The following is a 15669-nucleotide window of genomic DNA, read 5'->3' as shown; positions in this document are numbered from 1 at the left end:
CTAAGCAAATATTCCTTTAATGACCTGCAACAACAGAGGAAAAATATTATTCAAGCTAAATAGAAAAAACAACACCGCACATGAACCAAAAAGTGTATAAGGATGCTCGAGCAACTCAACCACTTTATCTTTGTTTGTGTGCAGTATAAGTACCTTAGGTTGCATCTACATTTCCAAATGTATTTCTGCATTTTATTGCAGAATCTAATCATCAGGGTGATTTAAAAAAAACCCTAAATATTTATAGCCATTAATATTAAATTTTCTGATTCTAAGCCACACTGTCTGAAGTACTATTAAGAATAAAATTCAAGCCAGTGAATTTTGTGTGTGTGTGTATGTTTTTTTAGTTGTGTAAGTATTTAGTTATTGCTGGTATTACTGTGGTAGTGCTGAAGAGTGAAAAGGTTCCAGTTAGAGATCAGGGGACCTATTATGCGGGACACTGTAAAAGTGCACACACATAAAACAAAAAAGATTCAAGGATAGAGAGCCAAAGCCGTTTCTGCTTCTTCCTAAACAAGAACTATGTGTTTGATGGGGACAAACTTGTAGCCTCTGCTGCAGTTCTGCAGAGGCTAGTGCAGCCTCAGCACGGAAAGAACCCCATGATCTCTGCATAGGGTTAAAAGAGCGACAGTACATGTAGTAGGTTGCTGATGGGGCACAGAGGTCATTTTTTCTCCTAAAGCAGCCACAAAGCTGCTCTGTTTTGGTGTATTACCTGCTGAAGAACAATTACATGATACAAAGTCAGCTCCCAAAAGCTAATGCACCCATTACTCATACACACCCAGAATTTAGCATTATAGTATATACAGTGATCCAAAATACTGCATATGTGAAGCAGGCCAAGTTATGGTTGCTGTGAGAATATAGTTTCACATTTAGTACAGAAAAGAGCAAAGAAAATGCATCTTACCTTAAACAAGCAGCGACAGACATATTCATACACCATATGTTTTAATGAGCTGATAAGAGACATAATTCTTTCTTCAGTATTTTCTGAATCCTGAAGAAAAGTAGTTTGAACATGAAACGTTCAACTGGACAAAAACATGTATATATGTGCAAATACCTAGAGTGCACAATGGGCACTTAAGACTGAGGATCCAGCCCATGTGTTTAAAGTCAGACACCTAAATAAGAGGCCTAATTTTCAGAGTTGCTGAGCACTCAGATGTCCTACTGAGCTCACTTGCAGCCCCCAGTGACTGTATTTATGTCCCACAATATAGATTTAGAGGTCTAAATTCATATATGAACATTCTGGCCTTAGTCATGGAAAACAGGCTGAATATTCAAAACATCTGTGACAAATTCCAGGGGATCTGAACCTGCAACCATTTGCACATAAACTATTACACTTCCCACTGCTCTACTCAGATACTACACCAAGGAAAATAGACTAAACTGACAACCCAGGAGACTGTTTCTCTAAACCACAGACCAGGCAAATCGCAGGAAGCGATAACACAAGTTTCTCCACACTGCCCCACCCATGTTTTATCCCGGCCTTGAAGAAACCACATCTAAGAATGAAAGAATAGTTAATTCTCCATACCCATTAAATCCTTGGTCTCTACGCTGATACGCTGATAGCTTGGCCTCACTACTGACTTATTAATTATTATTATTAATTAATTAATTTTGCTACAGGAGTTGGCGGATGTGATTGCAGAGCCATTGGCCATTATCTTTGAAAACTCATGGCGATTGGGGGAAGTCCCGGACAACTGGAAAAAGGCTAATGTAGTGCCCATCTTTAAAAAAGGGAAGGAGGAGGATCCTGGGAACTACAGGCCAGTCAGCCTCACCTCAGTCCCTGGAAAAATCATGGAGCAGGTCCTCAAGGAATCAATTCTGAAGCACTTAGAGGAGAGGAAAGTGATCAGGAACAGTCAGCATGGATTCACCAAGGGCAAGTCATGCCTGACTAATCTAATTGCCTTCTATGACGAGATTACTGGCTCTGTGGATGAGGGAAAAGCGGTGGACGTGTTGTTCCTTGACTTTAGCAAAGCTTTTGACACGGTCTACCATAGTATTCTTGACAGTAAGTTAAAGAAGTATGGGCTGGATGAATGGACTATAAGGTGGATAGAAAGTTGGCTAGATTGTCGGGCTCAACGGGTAGTGATCAATGGCTCCATGTCTAGTTGGCAGCCGGTATCAAGTGGAGTGCCCCAAGGGTCGGTCTTAGGGCCGGTTTTGTTCAATATCTTCATAAATGATCTGGAGGATGGTGTGGATTGCACTCTCAGCAAGTTTGCAGATGACACTAAACTGGGAGAAGAGGTAGATACGCTGGAGGGTAGGGATAGGATACAGAGGGCCCTAGACAAATTAGAGCATTGGGCCAAAAGAAATCTAATGAGGTTCAACAAGGACAAGTGCAGAGTCCTGCACTTAGGACAGAAGAACCCCATGCACCGCTACAGACGAGGGACTGAATGGCTCAGCAGCAGTTCTGCAGAAAAGGACCTAGTGGTTACAGTGGACAAGAAGCTGGATATGAGTCAACAGTGTCCCGTTGTTGCCAAGAAGGCCATTGGCATTTTGGGATGTATATGTAGGGGCATTGCTAGCAGATAGAGGGACGTGATCATTCCCCTCTATTCGACATTGGTGAGGCCTCATCTGGAGTACGGTGTCCAGTTTTGGGCCCCACACTACAAGAAGGATGTGGAAAAATTGGAAAGAGTCCAGCGGAGGGCAACAAAAATGATTAGGGGACTGGAACACATGACTTATGAGGAGAGGCTGAGGGAACTGGGATTATTTAGTCTGCAGAAGAGAAGAATGAGGGGGGATTTGGTAGCTGCTTTTAATGACCTGAAAGGGGGTTCCAAAGAGGATGGATCTAGACTGTTCTCAGTGGTAGCAGATGACAGAACAAGGAGTAATGGTCTCAAGTTGCAGTGGGGGAGGTTTAGGTTGGATATTAGGAAAAACTTTTTCACTAGGAGGGTGGTGAAACACTGGAATGCGTTACCTAGGGAGATGGTGGAATCTCCTTCCTTAGATATTTTTAAGATCAGGCTTGACAAAGCCCTGGCTGGGATGATTTAGTTGGGGATTGGTCCTGCTTTGAGCAGGGGGTTGGACTAGATGACCTTCTGAGGTCCCTTCCAACCCTGATATTCTATGATTCTATAATATATTATTATACATTTAAATTGCAGTTGCGTATAGACACTCAAGCCGGGTTGGGCCATACTGTACCAGGCATTATACAAAACATATAGAAAATGACAGTCGTAGCCCCCAAAGCATTTACTATCTAAAAGACAAACATAGCAGGAGGATGAAACAAACCAGGGTATCACGGTGAGGGTAGAGGAGATGGTGGGTGTAATAAAAATAATAGAATCTGTATAGTTTTTGGCTAATCTGCAGCAGTAAGCACAATTTGCACATGCTTAGCCATTATCAGGTTGCAGTGTACTGTAAGCATTATGAGGAAGGACTTGAAGAAGGATAATGTGGCTTTACAGATTGACTTAATGGGAAGTTTTCCCACATCTATAGGGCAACACAGGAGAAAGCTTGAAGACACTTGTCAGAGAAGCAGGTAATCAACTTTACAATAGGATATTAGGGTGGATAGATAGTATGATGCTAAATTGTGAAAGATTTTGAAAATAAAGAGAAGATGTTAGTGTTTGATGTTATGGAAAGAGGTGGGGCCAGTGGAGGATTGTAGGGAGAGGGATTTATATAGTCAGAGTAATGAGCCAGCAAAATGATTTTAGCAGCAGCATTTTGAATGGCCTTGAACGGGTGGGGGGGAGGTAAAGTTGAAAGCACTGAAGCCAGAGAGATTACAGAAATAGAGGTGTGAGACATTCAAGGTTTGGACAAGAGTTTTGGAAGTGGGGTTGGGGGTGGGGAGAGGGCAGAGAGAAAAGGTCATATCTTGGAAATGTGGTTCAGGAAGAAGTGGTAACATTTAGTCACAGCCTTAATTTGTGGGGTTAATGAGATGGCTGATCTGAAGATGAATCTGAAGATGAGCAACAGGAAGGGTGTTTGTGTTATCCACTACAATAACAGGGGGAGAGAATGGGCTTGTGGGGACAGGAGCTATATTTTCGTCATGCTAGATTAGGTTGTATTCAAACTAGTGAAAGGTTCCATTTCCTCTTACTAAACTACTGAAACATTTAGAATCCCAAGCCTTTGTTCCTTTCCTTATTCTGTCCCTTACGGGTAGGATTTGCTTTATTCACAGATTAGCTAATCACTGAAGAGCCTACAATTAAATAAATAAAATCTCAAGATTCACTATATTCAGCCTTGCTTTTTCATATGTACTGTAATCTTAGCCAAAGAGCCTAAACTACAGAAAAAGAGGTTACTTAGGTGGTACAGTAACTAGAGTTCTTAAAGATGTGTCCCCTTCACTTGTACCGGCACCTATGCTTTTGATCAGAGATTTCTGGTAGCAGTACCCATTCAGCCCGTGCATATGCCCCACACATCCTTGTGGCCCAGGCCTAGGCTACATGCGGCTCTGTGGGTGAACTATCCTCTGTTACTTCTCCACTGCAAAGTCCGACAAGGGAGGCTCCGAAACAGACGGGAAGGAGGATAGGTAGTAGAGTACCCACAGAGACACCCATCTGAAAAAATTCCCGTCACTGGAAAAGGTGAGTTACCTCTCCTTCAGGTGACTCCCAAGCACTAAAGAGGTGGGAGGTTCAGAGCAGAGTCCAATACAGAAGAATTGCATTGCCTACATCAGCTTCTGATCTTTCCCCAGGCACTACGGCATAATGATTAGAGAAAGTATGAACAGAAGAAGTTGCCACTCCACAAACGTCTGCAATTGGTACATCCTTTAATATGGCCACAGATGTAGACAGTGCTCCTCTGGAATGTGCTATCACTCTCAAAGGAGGCTAAACATGAGTTCTGTTGTAACAGATCTTAATACAACCAGAGATCCACTTTGATAACCTCTGCTTTGAAATTACTGAACCCTTGTTTCTGTCAGCAATGGATGCAACTAATCTATGAGATCTTCTAAATGGTTTGGTCTTATCTACATAGATGGCTAATGCCCTCCTGATATCTAGGGTATGGAATATGGCTTCTTGACTAATCTGATGCAGTTTGGAGAAAAACACAGGAGATGAATGGTTTGATTAATATGAAATTCTAAGGACACCTTAAGTAAAAATCTTGGATGAGTCCACAGTGACACTTTGTCTGGTGAGTAACGTAAATGTTGGTACTGCCATTAAAGCCCCCAATTCTCCAACCCTTCAGGGAGAAGTGATAGCTACCAGGAAGGCTGTCTTCAAATGATAAATCTAATAGAAAATACATAGCTAATGGCTCAAAAGGATGTTTCACAATGCAATTAAGGACTAGGGTCAGATCCCAGCTTGGAGTAAGATCTCTGACTTGTGGGGAGGTATTTAAAAAACCTCTTAGGAATCTTGCTATAGTTGGGTGACCGAAGAGTGAAAAGCCCTCTAGGGGTGTGTGAAAAGCTGTTATTGCTATTAAGTGAACATTAATGGAATTCATAGAAAGACTGGATGTTTTCTAACTGGTAATCCAATACCTTAGGAAGAAGAGAGCGAGTTGGCAAAATCTGATGATATTTACATCGAAGATAACATTGTTTTAATTTCTGGAGGTAAGTATTTCTTGTAGATTCTTTTCTGCTATTTAATACAAGGTGTTGTACCTCTGACAAACAGGATATCTCTATTCCTGAGAACCATCAAGGAACCATACTTGGAGCCCTAGAAAGATCCTGTCAACAGGGGTGAAATGTTCGACTAGCATCCTAAGTCACTAGGCAAGGACCAAGTGGAAACTGCTATGAAGAGTGAGAGGTCAGTCTCACTAGACAGGAATACCAAACTTGACTTGGCCATGTTGGTGCTATTAATGTGACTCTGGCCTGATTTTGTTTGATTTTGCTGAGAACCTTTAATAGTAACAGTGTTGGTGGATACATGTAGAGAAGTCCTTTCATCCATGAGATGAGAAAAGCATCCCTCAGGGACTAGGGAATAAGACCTCCTCTGGAGCAATAGCTGATGCAATTTGTGTTGGCTGCCATGGCAAACAGAGTGATCTCCAGGAAACCCCAAGCTAAGAACATCTTGTGGAAGCCTTGTGGAGTTCAGTTCCCATTCATAATATAGAAAGAAATGAGTGCTGAGGTTGTCTGTCCTGGTGTTCTGAATATCATAGAATCATAAAAGATTTGGGTTGGAAGAGACCTCAGGAGGTCATCTAGTCCAATCCCCTGCTCAAAGCAGGATCAACTCCAACTAAACCCCAACCAAATATGTGTGACATAATAAGCTCAGATGACTATCTGGTTGGCTATGCACCAATTCCAGAGTTTTACCAATTCAGCACAGAGAGACAGGGACTATTCTCTTCTTTGACAGTTGATATAATACATGCAAGCCACATTGTCTGTCATTATCCTTACTGACTTGGATCTGATTAGAGGTAGCAAGTGTATGCAAACATGTAAGTGAGGCCACCTCTAGTGCCGGCAATGGATTGTGACGGGGTCCCTGAAGAGCTATGGGAAGGATGAATGGGTAGGAGGGATAGACTTGAAATCAATAGTGTAATCAGATGTTACGACTTCCAAAACCCATTTGTCTGATGTTACATTCTCCATGCAGCCTGAAAATGGGAGAGGCAGCATCCATAAGGAGGTGGGGGGAAGGGAGGTATGATGTTGCAACTGTAAAGGCCTGTTGATTGGATGGGTGTGATTCTTCACCAAGCCATCAAAATGGTTGCATGGAGGTTGTAGATGGCTGAGAAGATGTAGCTATAGCTAAAAGAGGTTCAGATGGTCTATGATAAGTTGCATGTGGGGCTGGGTGTGCTCTTTGTGTCATCTGAAACCTATTAAATCTCCTCTTATTTACAGGAGTATACATACTTATGGATCTCAGCAGGGTTCTCGAGTCCTTTAAAGTGTGGAGAGATCTATCCATCAAGTCTGCAAAAAGCTTGCAACTGCAAAGGGGAGGTCTTTGATGGTACTCTGGACCTCTCTGGGGAAGCCTAATACCTGGAGCCCCAGACACGCTTCTCATAACCAGAGTAATAGATATAGACCACGCTGCAGTATCTGCAGCATTCAAGGAGGTCTGGGGCGATGTCTTTGCCAGGAACTGACCAAGTTGTATAATGGCCTTTAATTGGTCACAATGTACCTCTAGCAGGTGCTCAGTAATCCAGTTGAATTGGTTGTAATTTAAATAGTCTTATATGGGTTTGAGTGCCTAATGCTTCACTATTCTGAGGGGGGCTAAAGAGTAAGATTTGTGTCCAGAAAGATCAAGCTTCCTGTGATCCTTAGTGTACAGGGCGGGCTTTGAGCTATGTTGTCTGCCTTGTTCATTAATGGTCTCAACTACTAGGGAATTCAGAGCCGAGTGAGAAAATACGAACTCCAGTTCCATGGCAGGGACATAATACTTTTTATCTGCCCTCTTGCAGGTAGGCTGAGGTATGCCAAACTGTCTTAGTGGGCTCCATCAGAGCTTCATTGACTGGAACGGATATTCTCATAGATGTCAAAGTGTGTAGAATATCTAGGAATTTATGATGGGACTCCTGAACCTCCTCTAAGCGTGTCAGCAATTTGCTTAATCAGGTCCTGAAACTGTCTGAAGTTATCCATCATAGAAGATAGTGGAAGCATCACAGTTTCATCAGGCAATGAGGAGGAACTATGAGTAAGAGGTGTCACTTCCTTATTCAGCCTTGCTTCTTGCAGATCTCCTCTGGCACAGGTGGTGGTAGAGGAGTTTGAGGAGAATGGTCCCTTCTCTTTTCCCTCCAGTGCAAAGACCTCATTGCAAATTGTTGATCACAGATCACCAATGGTCCCAGAAAGGCCACTGAGGGGGCCCATATGGCCTAGGTGGAGGCATCCGTCTGTGTTCCTGATATGTGATGTCATCTGAGGTCTATCCTTCTGTAATACAACAATGTAGAGGGGAGAGCTAAGTGTCTTAGAATAGACAAGGAAACTGAGCACCGAAATTTAAGAGTCTGAGGAGTCCTCTTCCACATATTCCAAAGGGAACACAGATGTTCAGCTTGCAAAGCAGAAGGGGGAGTAAGGTACTCCAGATGACTGAATGGTAGGTGACCGAGCAGTAGATGACCAAGAGAATCTTGACGCTGACAAACCCCCAGCACCCATTAACTAAGGAGACGCAAGCTCCAAACATATTATCAGGTCTTTAGGGTACCTAAATTCTTGGAGTATTGATGTTGTCGAAGACAGGGTTGAGTGAGAACCTGAGGAGGATGGCTTTGATACCAATGCAGGTGGTACCGAGTGCTGGGGTATGTAAGGGTTAAGTAAAAATCTGGGTAACCGCTATAGGGGGTAAAGGCACAGGCAGACACTGTCTCTTCACATGATAGATAAAGTTGCCACCCTTTTCCCTCCCCTTCTGTTTGTTAAGGATAGATAAGTGTTGCAGCTGCATAAGGAATGTGGTTGTCTGAGGGATACCCTTTGGGTGAAGAAGTGTTATCTCCCCACTCCCTTCCTTTCCCAGCTACATAAATGAGCTCAGGGTCATGGCTCCTTCCTCCCTCCCCTGTGAACTGCTGATTAAGGGAACTTGTGGCTACGATTACTGCAAAGAAATGTATCTTCAACGTAAAAATGTCTGTAGAATATGCTTAATGCTGTAAACAGTAAACAGGGCAGGTATAATTATATTCAGTATATAGCTATTAATATTTGTTATATGGGCATTCATATGATCAAATAAGGGTTTGGGGGTGTTGTAGTAAATGTGGGTATTTACATATTAACTTAGATAAAAGAGCATGAGGTGAGCTTACTTGACAATTCGGTTGAGGGGAACAAGTACCGCAATAAAGAAGCCCATTTACTCAATCTGCCTCTGGGTCTCCCTGTTCCTTCTTTTCATCTCTAACACGGAGCACTTGGCATGGGAGTGAATCGGCTCCATTTCCATCAGTATGGTAGATAACCAACTGGTCTTTGGAATTGTTGACTTTCATGTTACCAGCATCGAGTATTGTTTAGGGACATGCTTAGAACTCTTCTCAACAATGTCTTTGCCACTTTGGGTATGGGTACCCAAAATTAGTACTGAGTCTTTGTTAGACAACTGACTCCTCTTTGCCTTTGCAGTACCAGCATCACTCAGAGCCTGCAAGGAACTCCTCTTGGAACTTGAGGTCTCAGTAGCCTTCTTGTGCATAGGTAACTGAGCTCTTCTTGGAGATTTACTCCTTACCTCCTTTGGCTTAGAAGCAGATGTTGAGGCTACCTATGCTGAGGACTTCAGCACCATAGATGTATTCAGTGCTGCAGTACTGCCTAACACTCTAGCAGTCTCTGGTGACTGAGATCTTGATGTGGATGGGGCACTGGCCGTACTGGGAAGTCTATGCCCCAGGGGGTCTTCCATCCCTGAATCTGAAGCTGGTTATAGAACTTTCTCTATCATCAGGAGTTTAAACTAGATCTCCCTATTTTTACAGGATCTACCATTGAAGGAAGTACAGATTTGGGAGATATGAATATCACTCAAAGAGTGGAGGCACTGGGAATGCCTGTCCCTGATCAGAATAGCTTCATGGCAGGAAAGGCACCTCTTGAATCCCGGGAAGACCCGACATTCCTGAGCAAAATAATGAAAAATGACCCCTAGCAGAGGAAAGTGGTTAAAAATTACAGGTTTCAGAGGAACAGCCGTGTTAGTCTGTATTCGCAAAAAGAAAAGGAGTACTTGTGGCACCTTAGAGACTAACCAATTTATTTGAGCATGAGCTTTCGTGAGCTACAGCTCACTTCATCAGATGTTTACCGTGGAAACTGCAGCAGACTTTATATACACACAGAAATCATGAAACAATACCTCCTCCCACCCCACTGTCCTGCTGGTAATAGCTTATCTAAAGTGATCAACAGGTGGGCCATTTCCAGCACAAATCCAGGTTTTCTCACCCTCCACCCCCCCACACAAATTCACTCTCCTGCTGGTGCTAGCCCATCCAAAGTGACAACTCTTTACATAATCAAGTCGGGCTATTTCCTGCATAGATCAAGGTTTTCTCACATCCCCCCACCCCCATACACACACAAACTCACTCTCCTGCTGGTAATAGCTCATCTAAACTGACCATTCTCCAGGTTTAAATCCAAGTTAAACCAGAACATCTGGGGGGGGGGGGGGTTAGGAAAAAACAAGAGAAAACAGGCTACCTTGCATAATGACTTAGCCACTCCCAGTCTCTATTTAAGCCTAAATTAATAGTATCCAATTTGCAAATGAATTCCAATTCAGCAGTTTCTCGCTGGAGTCTGGATTTGAAGTTTTTTTGTTTTAAGATAGCGACCTTCATGTCTGTGATTGCATGACCAGAGAGATTGAAGTGTTCTCCGACTGGTTTATGAATGTTATAATTCTTGACATCTGATTTGTGTCCATTTATTCTTTTACGTAGAGACTGTCCAGTTTGACCAATGTACATGGCAGAGGACATTGGTCAAACTGGACAGTCTCTACGTAAAAGAATAAATGGACACAAATCAGATGTCAAGAATTATAACATTCATAAACCAGTCGGAGAACACTTCAATCTCTCTGGTCATGCAATCACAGACATGAAGGTCGCTATCTTAAAACAAAAAAACTTCAAATCCAGACTCCAGCGAGAAACTGCTGAATTGGAATTCATTTGCAAATTGGATACTATTAATTTAGGCTTAAATAGAGACTGGGAGTGGCTAAGTCATTATGCAAGGTAGCCTGTTTTCTCTTGTTTTTTCCTAACCCCCCCCCCCCCCCAGATGTTCTGGTTTAACTTGGATTTAAACCTGGAGAATGGTCAGTTTAGATGAGCTATTACCAGCAGGAGAGTGAGTTTGTGTGTGTATGGGGGTGGGGGGATGTGAGAAAACCTTGATCTATGCAGGAAATAGCCCGACTTGATTATGTAAAGAGTTGTCACTTTGGATGGGCTAGCACCAGCAGGAGAGTGAATTTGTGTGGGGGGGTGGAGGGTGAGAAAACCTGGATTTGTGCTGGAAATGGCCCACCTGTTGATCACTTTAGATAAGCTATTACCAGCAGGACAGTGGGGTGGGAGGAGGTATTGTTTCATGATTTCTGTGTGTATATAAAGTCTGCTGCAGTTTCCACGGTAAACATCTGATGAAGTGAGCTGTAGCTCACGAAAGCTCATGCTCAAATAAATTGGTTAGTCTCTAAGGTGCCACAAGTACTCCTTTTCTTTTTGTTAAAAATTACCTAACTGTATCTATGAAAATATATATATTTATTTATATATATATATATTTTCATAGATATAATTAGGGTGTGTGGGTGTGTGTGTGTGAGAGAGAGAGAGAGAGAGAGAGAAGGGAATGGTTCCAACAACTATAAACATTATAAGATAACTAGCTATACGCTAACTAATTAACTAATTGCTAAATATTAGAGATAATAAGCACACAGTAGACTCCATCTCGGGCCAAAGGTGACTGAAAAGGAACTGAGGGCAGTTTGCCCACGCAGCCCCATATAGCCTCAGAGTGGAGCACAAGGACGTGTGGCGCACATGCACAGGCCCAGTGGGCACAGCTACCAAAAATCTCTGATCAAAGGTACAGGAGGCAGGCGCACCTGAAGTGGAGCACCCACAAGGACACTACTCAAAGAAGAATGGATGTTACTTGATTTTGAGTGTTGCAACAAGGGTATGACTCCTACATACTGAAAGTAAATACATATATTTGGAATGTATAATGTATAGTAGTACAACATGTCCATACTAATGTTGTGTTATTCTTTAAAAACATCTAGAGCACTTACGAATTTTTAAAAACCACAAGCATATTGATCCCTCTCCTGAATTCACAGCTGCAAAAAAACAGGACATACCTGCTTGCTTTGCAAAGCCCTTTGGAAAAGTCGTAGGAAAGCAGCCAAACTAAAACGGTACATGTTATTAATTTTGGACAAGTCAGAGATAATAAAGTACATCTTGCTGGCACTCTCAGCTAAAAGGAGATATGCATCCCTCTCCTGTGGATAAAAATTAAAAATACTCAAGATCAGTACTCTACTGCCATCTAAGGGTCACTGAATAAATACTTGTTCAACCTAGCAAAAAACCACTCAGATGCATTCTACAACTTCAAAATATACCATATCCAATCACATTAAAATCAAAGATATTTTGGTTCCTAACATACTTTAAACTCTACTACACTAAAAAATTAATCCACATACAAATATGAATTAAACAAGTTTGTTTGTGTTACTAGAATTAAAATTATGTTTATACTCTTATTATAAGACCTAATGCTTTAATTTATAGTCTTCTTATTATAAACCCCCCAATTTTAGGGCATATAATCCAGGCCTTTACATTAGTTCCAGTTTGAAATTTGACATAAAACATGTTAGTTCAAAATTACTTTTCTATTCTTTTCATTTTAACCATTTTTTTTATTTTAAAAAGATTATTTCAGTTATGTAATCATTCAAGAAGTGTAAAACCGATAAAGTGTAACAATTAAAAACGCTTTTGGTGCTTGTATATCTGAAAATATCCCTTACTTCAAAGAAAGAAATAAGCACAGCACTACCCATACACATGGAGATGCATACATGAAATCTTGGCTCCATTTAAATCAATGGCAAAACTCCCATTGACTTCAGTGGGACCAGGATTTCACCTCTGATTTGTTCATGTCCATCTTTAAACATCAGACACAATAAGTGCTCTCATTTTAGCATTAGACATGTAGCTAAATAGCAAGTATAATAGTACAAAAATAATAACCGACCAACTAAAGCGGAAAATAACGTATGTAGGAGATAATCCTTATATATTGCAGGGCTGGTCCATGGACATCAACAGGATTACACAGGAGCAATAATGTTATTTCTGACATTGAAAAAATAATAAAAAGAAACATTTTAAGAATAGACATCACCTGATCAAGAGAAATCTGAAGTTTGTGAGACTCAGCAAGAGATTCTTGGATGAGTGCACTACTTGCTTTGGTCTGATTCAAAGATTCAATCAGATCCTTATTTTCAAGTAGGTTGCCTTGTGATGTTGCAAGAGTCTGAAAAAAATTAAAATTAACTTTAATAAATTAACTCATAAGTTTACACTTCAGGAAACTGTGCAGTGTATAAATGGAATATGATGCTGATACCAATACCAGAATTTATCTTGAGAGAGAAATTACTTTTACCTTTGCAGGTGCCTCTAACATTTTTATTAGTCTTGAAACAGATAAAAAGCATATTAGAGATAAGATGGTCAGCCTGAAAACTGAAGTGTTATGTTGATGCAGCAATAAAATACATGAACAATCTACAAAAAATTGAGAAGGCCCAGTTTGGAGTTGCTTTTATTGGGCTTATAGAAAAAGATGGCCTCATAGTCAGAGCCTTATCCACTCCCCCCTAAAAGGCAGATAGGAGACTCAGATGCAGGAATTATTTAATACCTTTCCTTTTACAATTTTAACCTGTAGTTGGCTGGCTTTTATAATCTTGCAGATTCCAAGGAAGTTTCTACCTAGCTACTTTCTCTCTAAAGACACTCAACCTCTGTAAGATTTACTCTTCCTCTTTCCCAACTGCAGTTACTGTGATTTACTAGCAACTAAAAATATCCCAACTATACAATCAGAACTCCTCTCTGAAATCCCAATGACCATTCCATAATTTTTTTCTGAATTTTCTTGTACAATTATCTTTACTTCATGTTAATCTAGAAAGTTTGAATGTAGCACTATTATTTGGGGTGAGGGAGAAATACCAAAAGATTTCTTTTCTGGGAGTAACATTTTCCCGAATCTGCCTTCTGATGGGAAGTTATTTTCCTGATGGTCAGATGAATGCATAACATTATTTAAGCCAGGACAGAGCAACCTTGGCAAATCAAACAGTGACAATCAATGCACAAAGGGCAGTTTTGAAATCCCTCCTGAAAACACTCTGTAACTTTCTATCAATTGATCTTTGAAGAAAAAAATGCCCCCTATGAGGAAATGACCATTTCTATTTCTAGGGAGGATATGGTCCTGTTGGCTTTAAATAGGGCCAGGATGGTATCCTTTGATTCCTGAATCTTAGACAACGTCAGAGCCTGTTCACTCAGGTGTTTTTATTTGTATGGGTTCTCACATTCTTCCCTTAAGACACTCTTCAAGGACAGATGGAGAGGAAATGCAGTCTCTGCTTGGGCATTCAAAGATACCAGGGTTTGTCTGCAGATTCCTCCTTTTCTGGATGATTCTCTATTGCAGCCACCACTTTTTTACACTTGTTGGCAATTTTTTTGTTTACTGGTTCATTTGTGGTGCCTGCTCTTGATCAGACTGAGAAAGCTCTCCTTCTTAGACTGACACGCTGAAGGAGGAGTGGGGGAAGCTTTGCAGTACTTCCCAGGCTTTTTCTTTCCCTTTTTTGGCTTCCAAGGGTGAGCAAGTTCTCTTCCCCTCCTTGACGCAATTTGACACTCTTGGTGGTATCTCTCTCGGACTGATTTCCATAAATTTCTTGGAATTCATCCTGAGAGGATGGGTAGATTTGCAGGATGACAGCCTACTTTTCCAAGGACAATAGCACCCATTTCAAGAAATGGCAACTTCAGTGGGCTGGAGAGCCACAGTTTCACCAGTTCCATTCCCTGGCAGTAACAACATCAGTGGTCTGAAAGCAGGCAGGACACAGTCTATCTTCCACTGAGCTTGCTAAGCTAACCTCATGGATGGTGCACTTTTTGGACTTGTCTGTTTTTTAGGATACTGAACCATGAAAGGGAGATGAGAGCCAAAGAGGGAGGATGTGAGTGGTGAACGGTGGTTGGATACTAATGTGAGGGAGACTAATGTGAAGACCCATGCATAAGAATTTATTTAGTGTCTCTGCAATGGCCTTATCTTCCTTGAGCGCTCCTTCGATCATCCAGTGACTCTATTGAGTGTTTGGCAAGCTTCCTGCTTTTGGTGTACTTTAAAAAAAAAACTGTTAGTTTTTTTGTCTTTGGCTAGCTGGTCTTCAAATTCCTTTTTGGCCTGTGTAATTATATTATTACACATGACTTGCCAGAGTTTATGTTCCTTTCTATTTTCTTCAGTAGGATTTGACTTCCAATTTTTAGAAAATGTATTTTTGTGTCTAACCACCTTTTTTACTCTATTGTTTAGCCATAGTAGCATTTTTGTCCTCTTACTGTTTTTTTTAATTGGGGTGTATAATTTGAGCCTCTATTATGGTGTTTTTAAAAAGTTTCCTTGCAGCTTGCAGGCATTTCACTCTTGTGACTGTTCCTTTTAATTTCTGTTTAACTAAAATGTACTAATGGAATCATAGTATACTGATATAATCTCATGTCAATGCACAAGTGAGACTTCCATATAAATCCTTGTACATCGAGAAGTACAAATACCTTTAACAAGTGTATGCTGTGTCACCGATAAGCCCCACAGTTTCAAGGAACAGCTGCTTCTCTCCCCCGCCCTCCAAAGAACAGCAACCAGGAGGAGAAACCCCTGAGGGTGGAGGGTTACTAGGGAAAGGAAGGTGGAAGGGGAAGGAATCCTCAAGGAAAGAAGAGTCCTCCAAAAGAGCCAGTGGAGCAGGAAGA

The 15669-nt window shown here is 41.3% G+C and overlaps 1 protein-coding gene across 7 annotated transcripts in view; it reads right to left on the bottom strand.

The window, feature by feature from the left end:
- The window catches only part of DYNC2H1 (dynein cytoplasmic 2 heavy chain 1), a 403248-nt gene that overhangs the window by 200718 nt on the left and 186861 nt on the right, over nucleotides 1-15669 (bottom strand). For 4 of the 7 annotated variants that reach the window (XM_073338435.2, XM_073338425.2, XM_073338398.2 and 1 more), the window contains exons 68-70: nucleotides 12998-13132; nucleotides 11937-12080; nucleotides 923-1012 (exon numbers count right to left, since the gene is read on the bottom strand). In XM_073338435.2, coding sequence (XP_073194536.1) covers nucleotides 923-1012; nucleotides 11937-12080; nucleotides 12998-13132 — 369 coding nt within the window. Of the gene's footprint in view, nucleotides 1-922; nucleotides 1013-6749; nucleotides 7976-11936; nucleotides 12081-12997; nucleotides 13133-15669 lie in introns of those variants that run through there. The other 3 variants (XM_073338445.2, XM_073338416.2, XM_073338455.2) reach the window with 3 other exon arrangements.

The sequence above is a fragment of the Lepidochelys kempii genome, chromosome 1 (genome assembly GCF_965140285.1).
Source record: "Lepidochelys kempii isolate rLepKem1 chromosome 1, rLepKem1.hap1, whole genome shotgun sequence".
NCBI classification, from domain to species: Eukaryota; Metazoa; Chordata; order Testudines; family Cheloniidae; genus Lepidochelys; species Lepidochelys kempii.
This window is presented reverse-complemented; position numbering and strand designations above follow the sequence as displayed.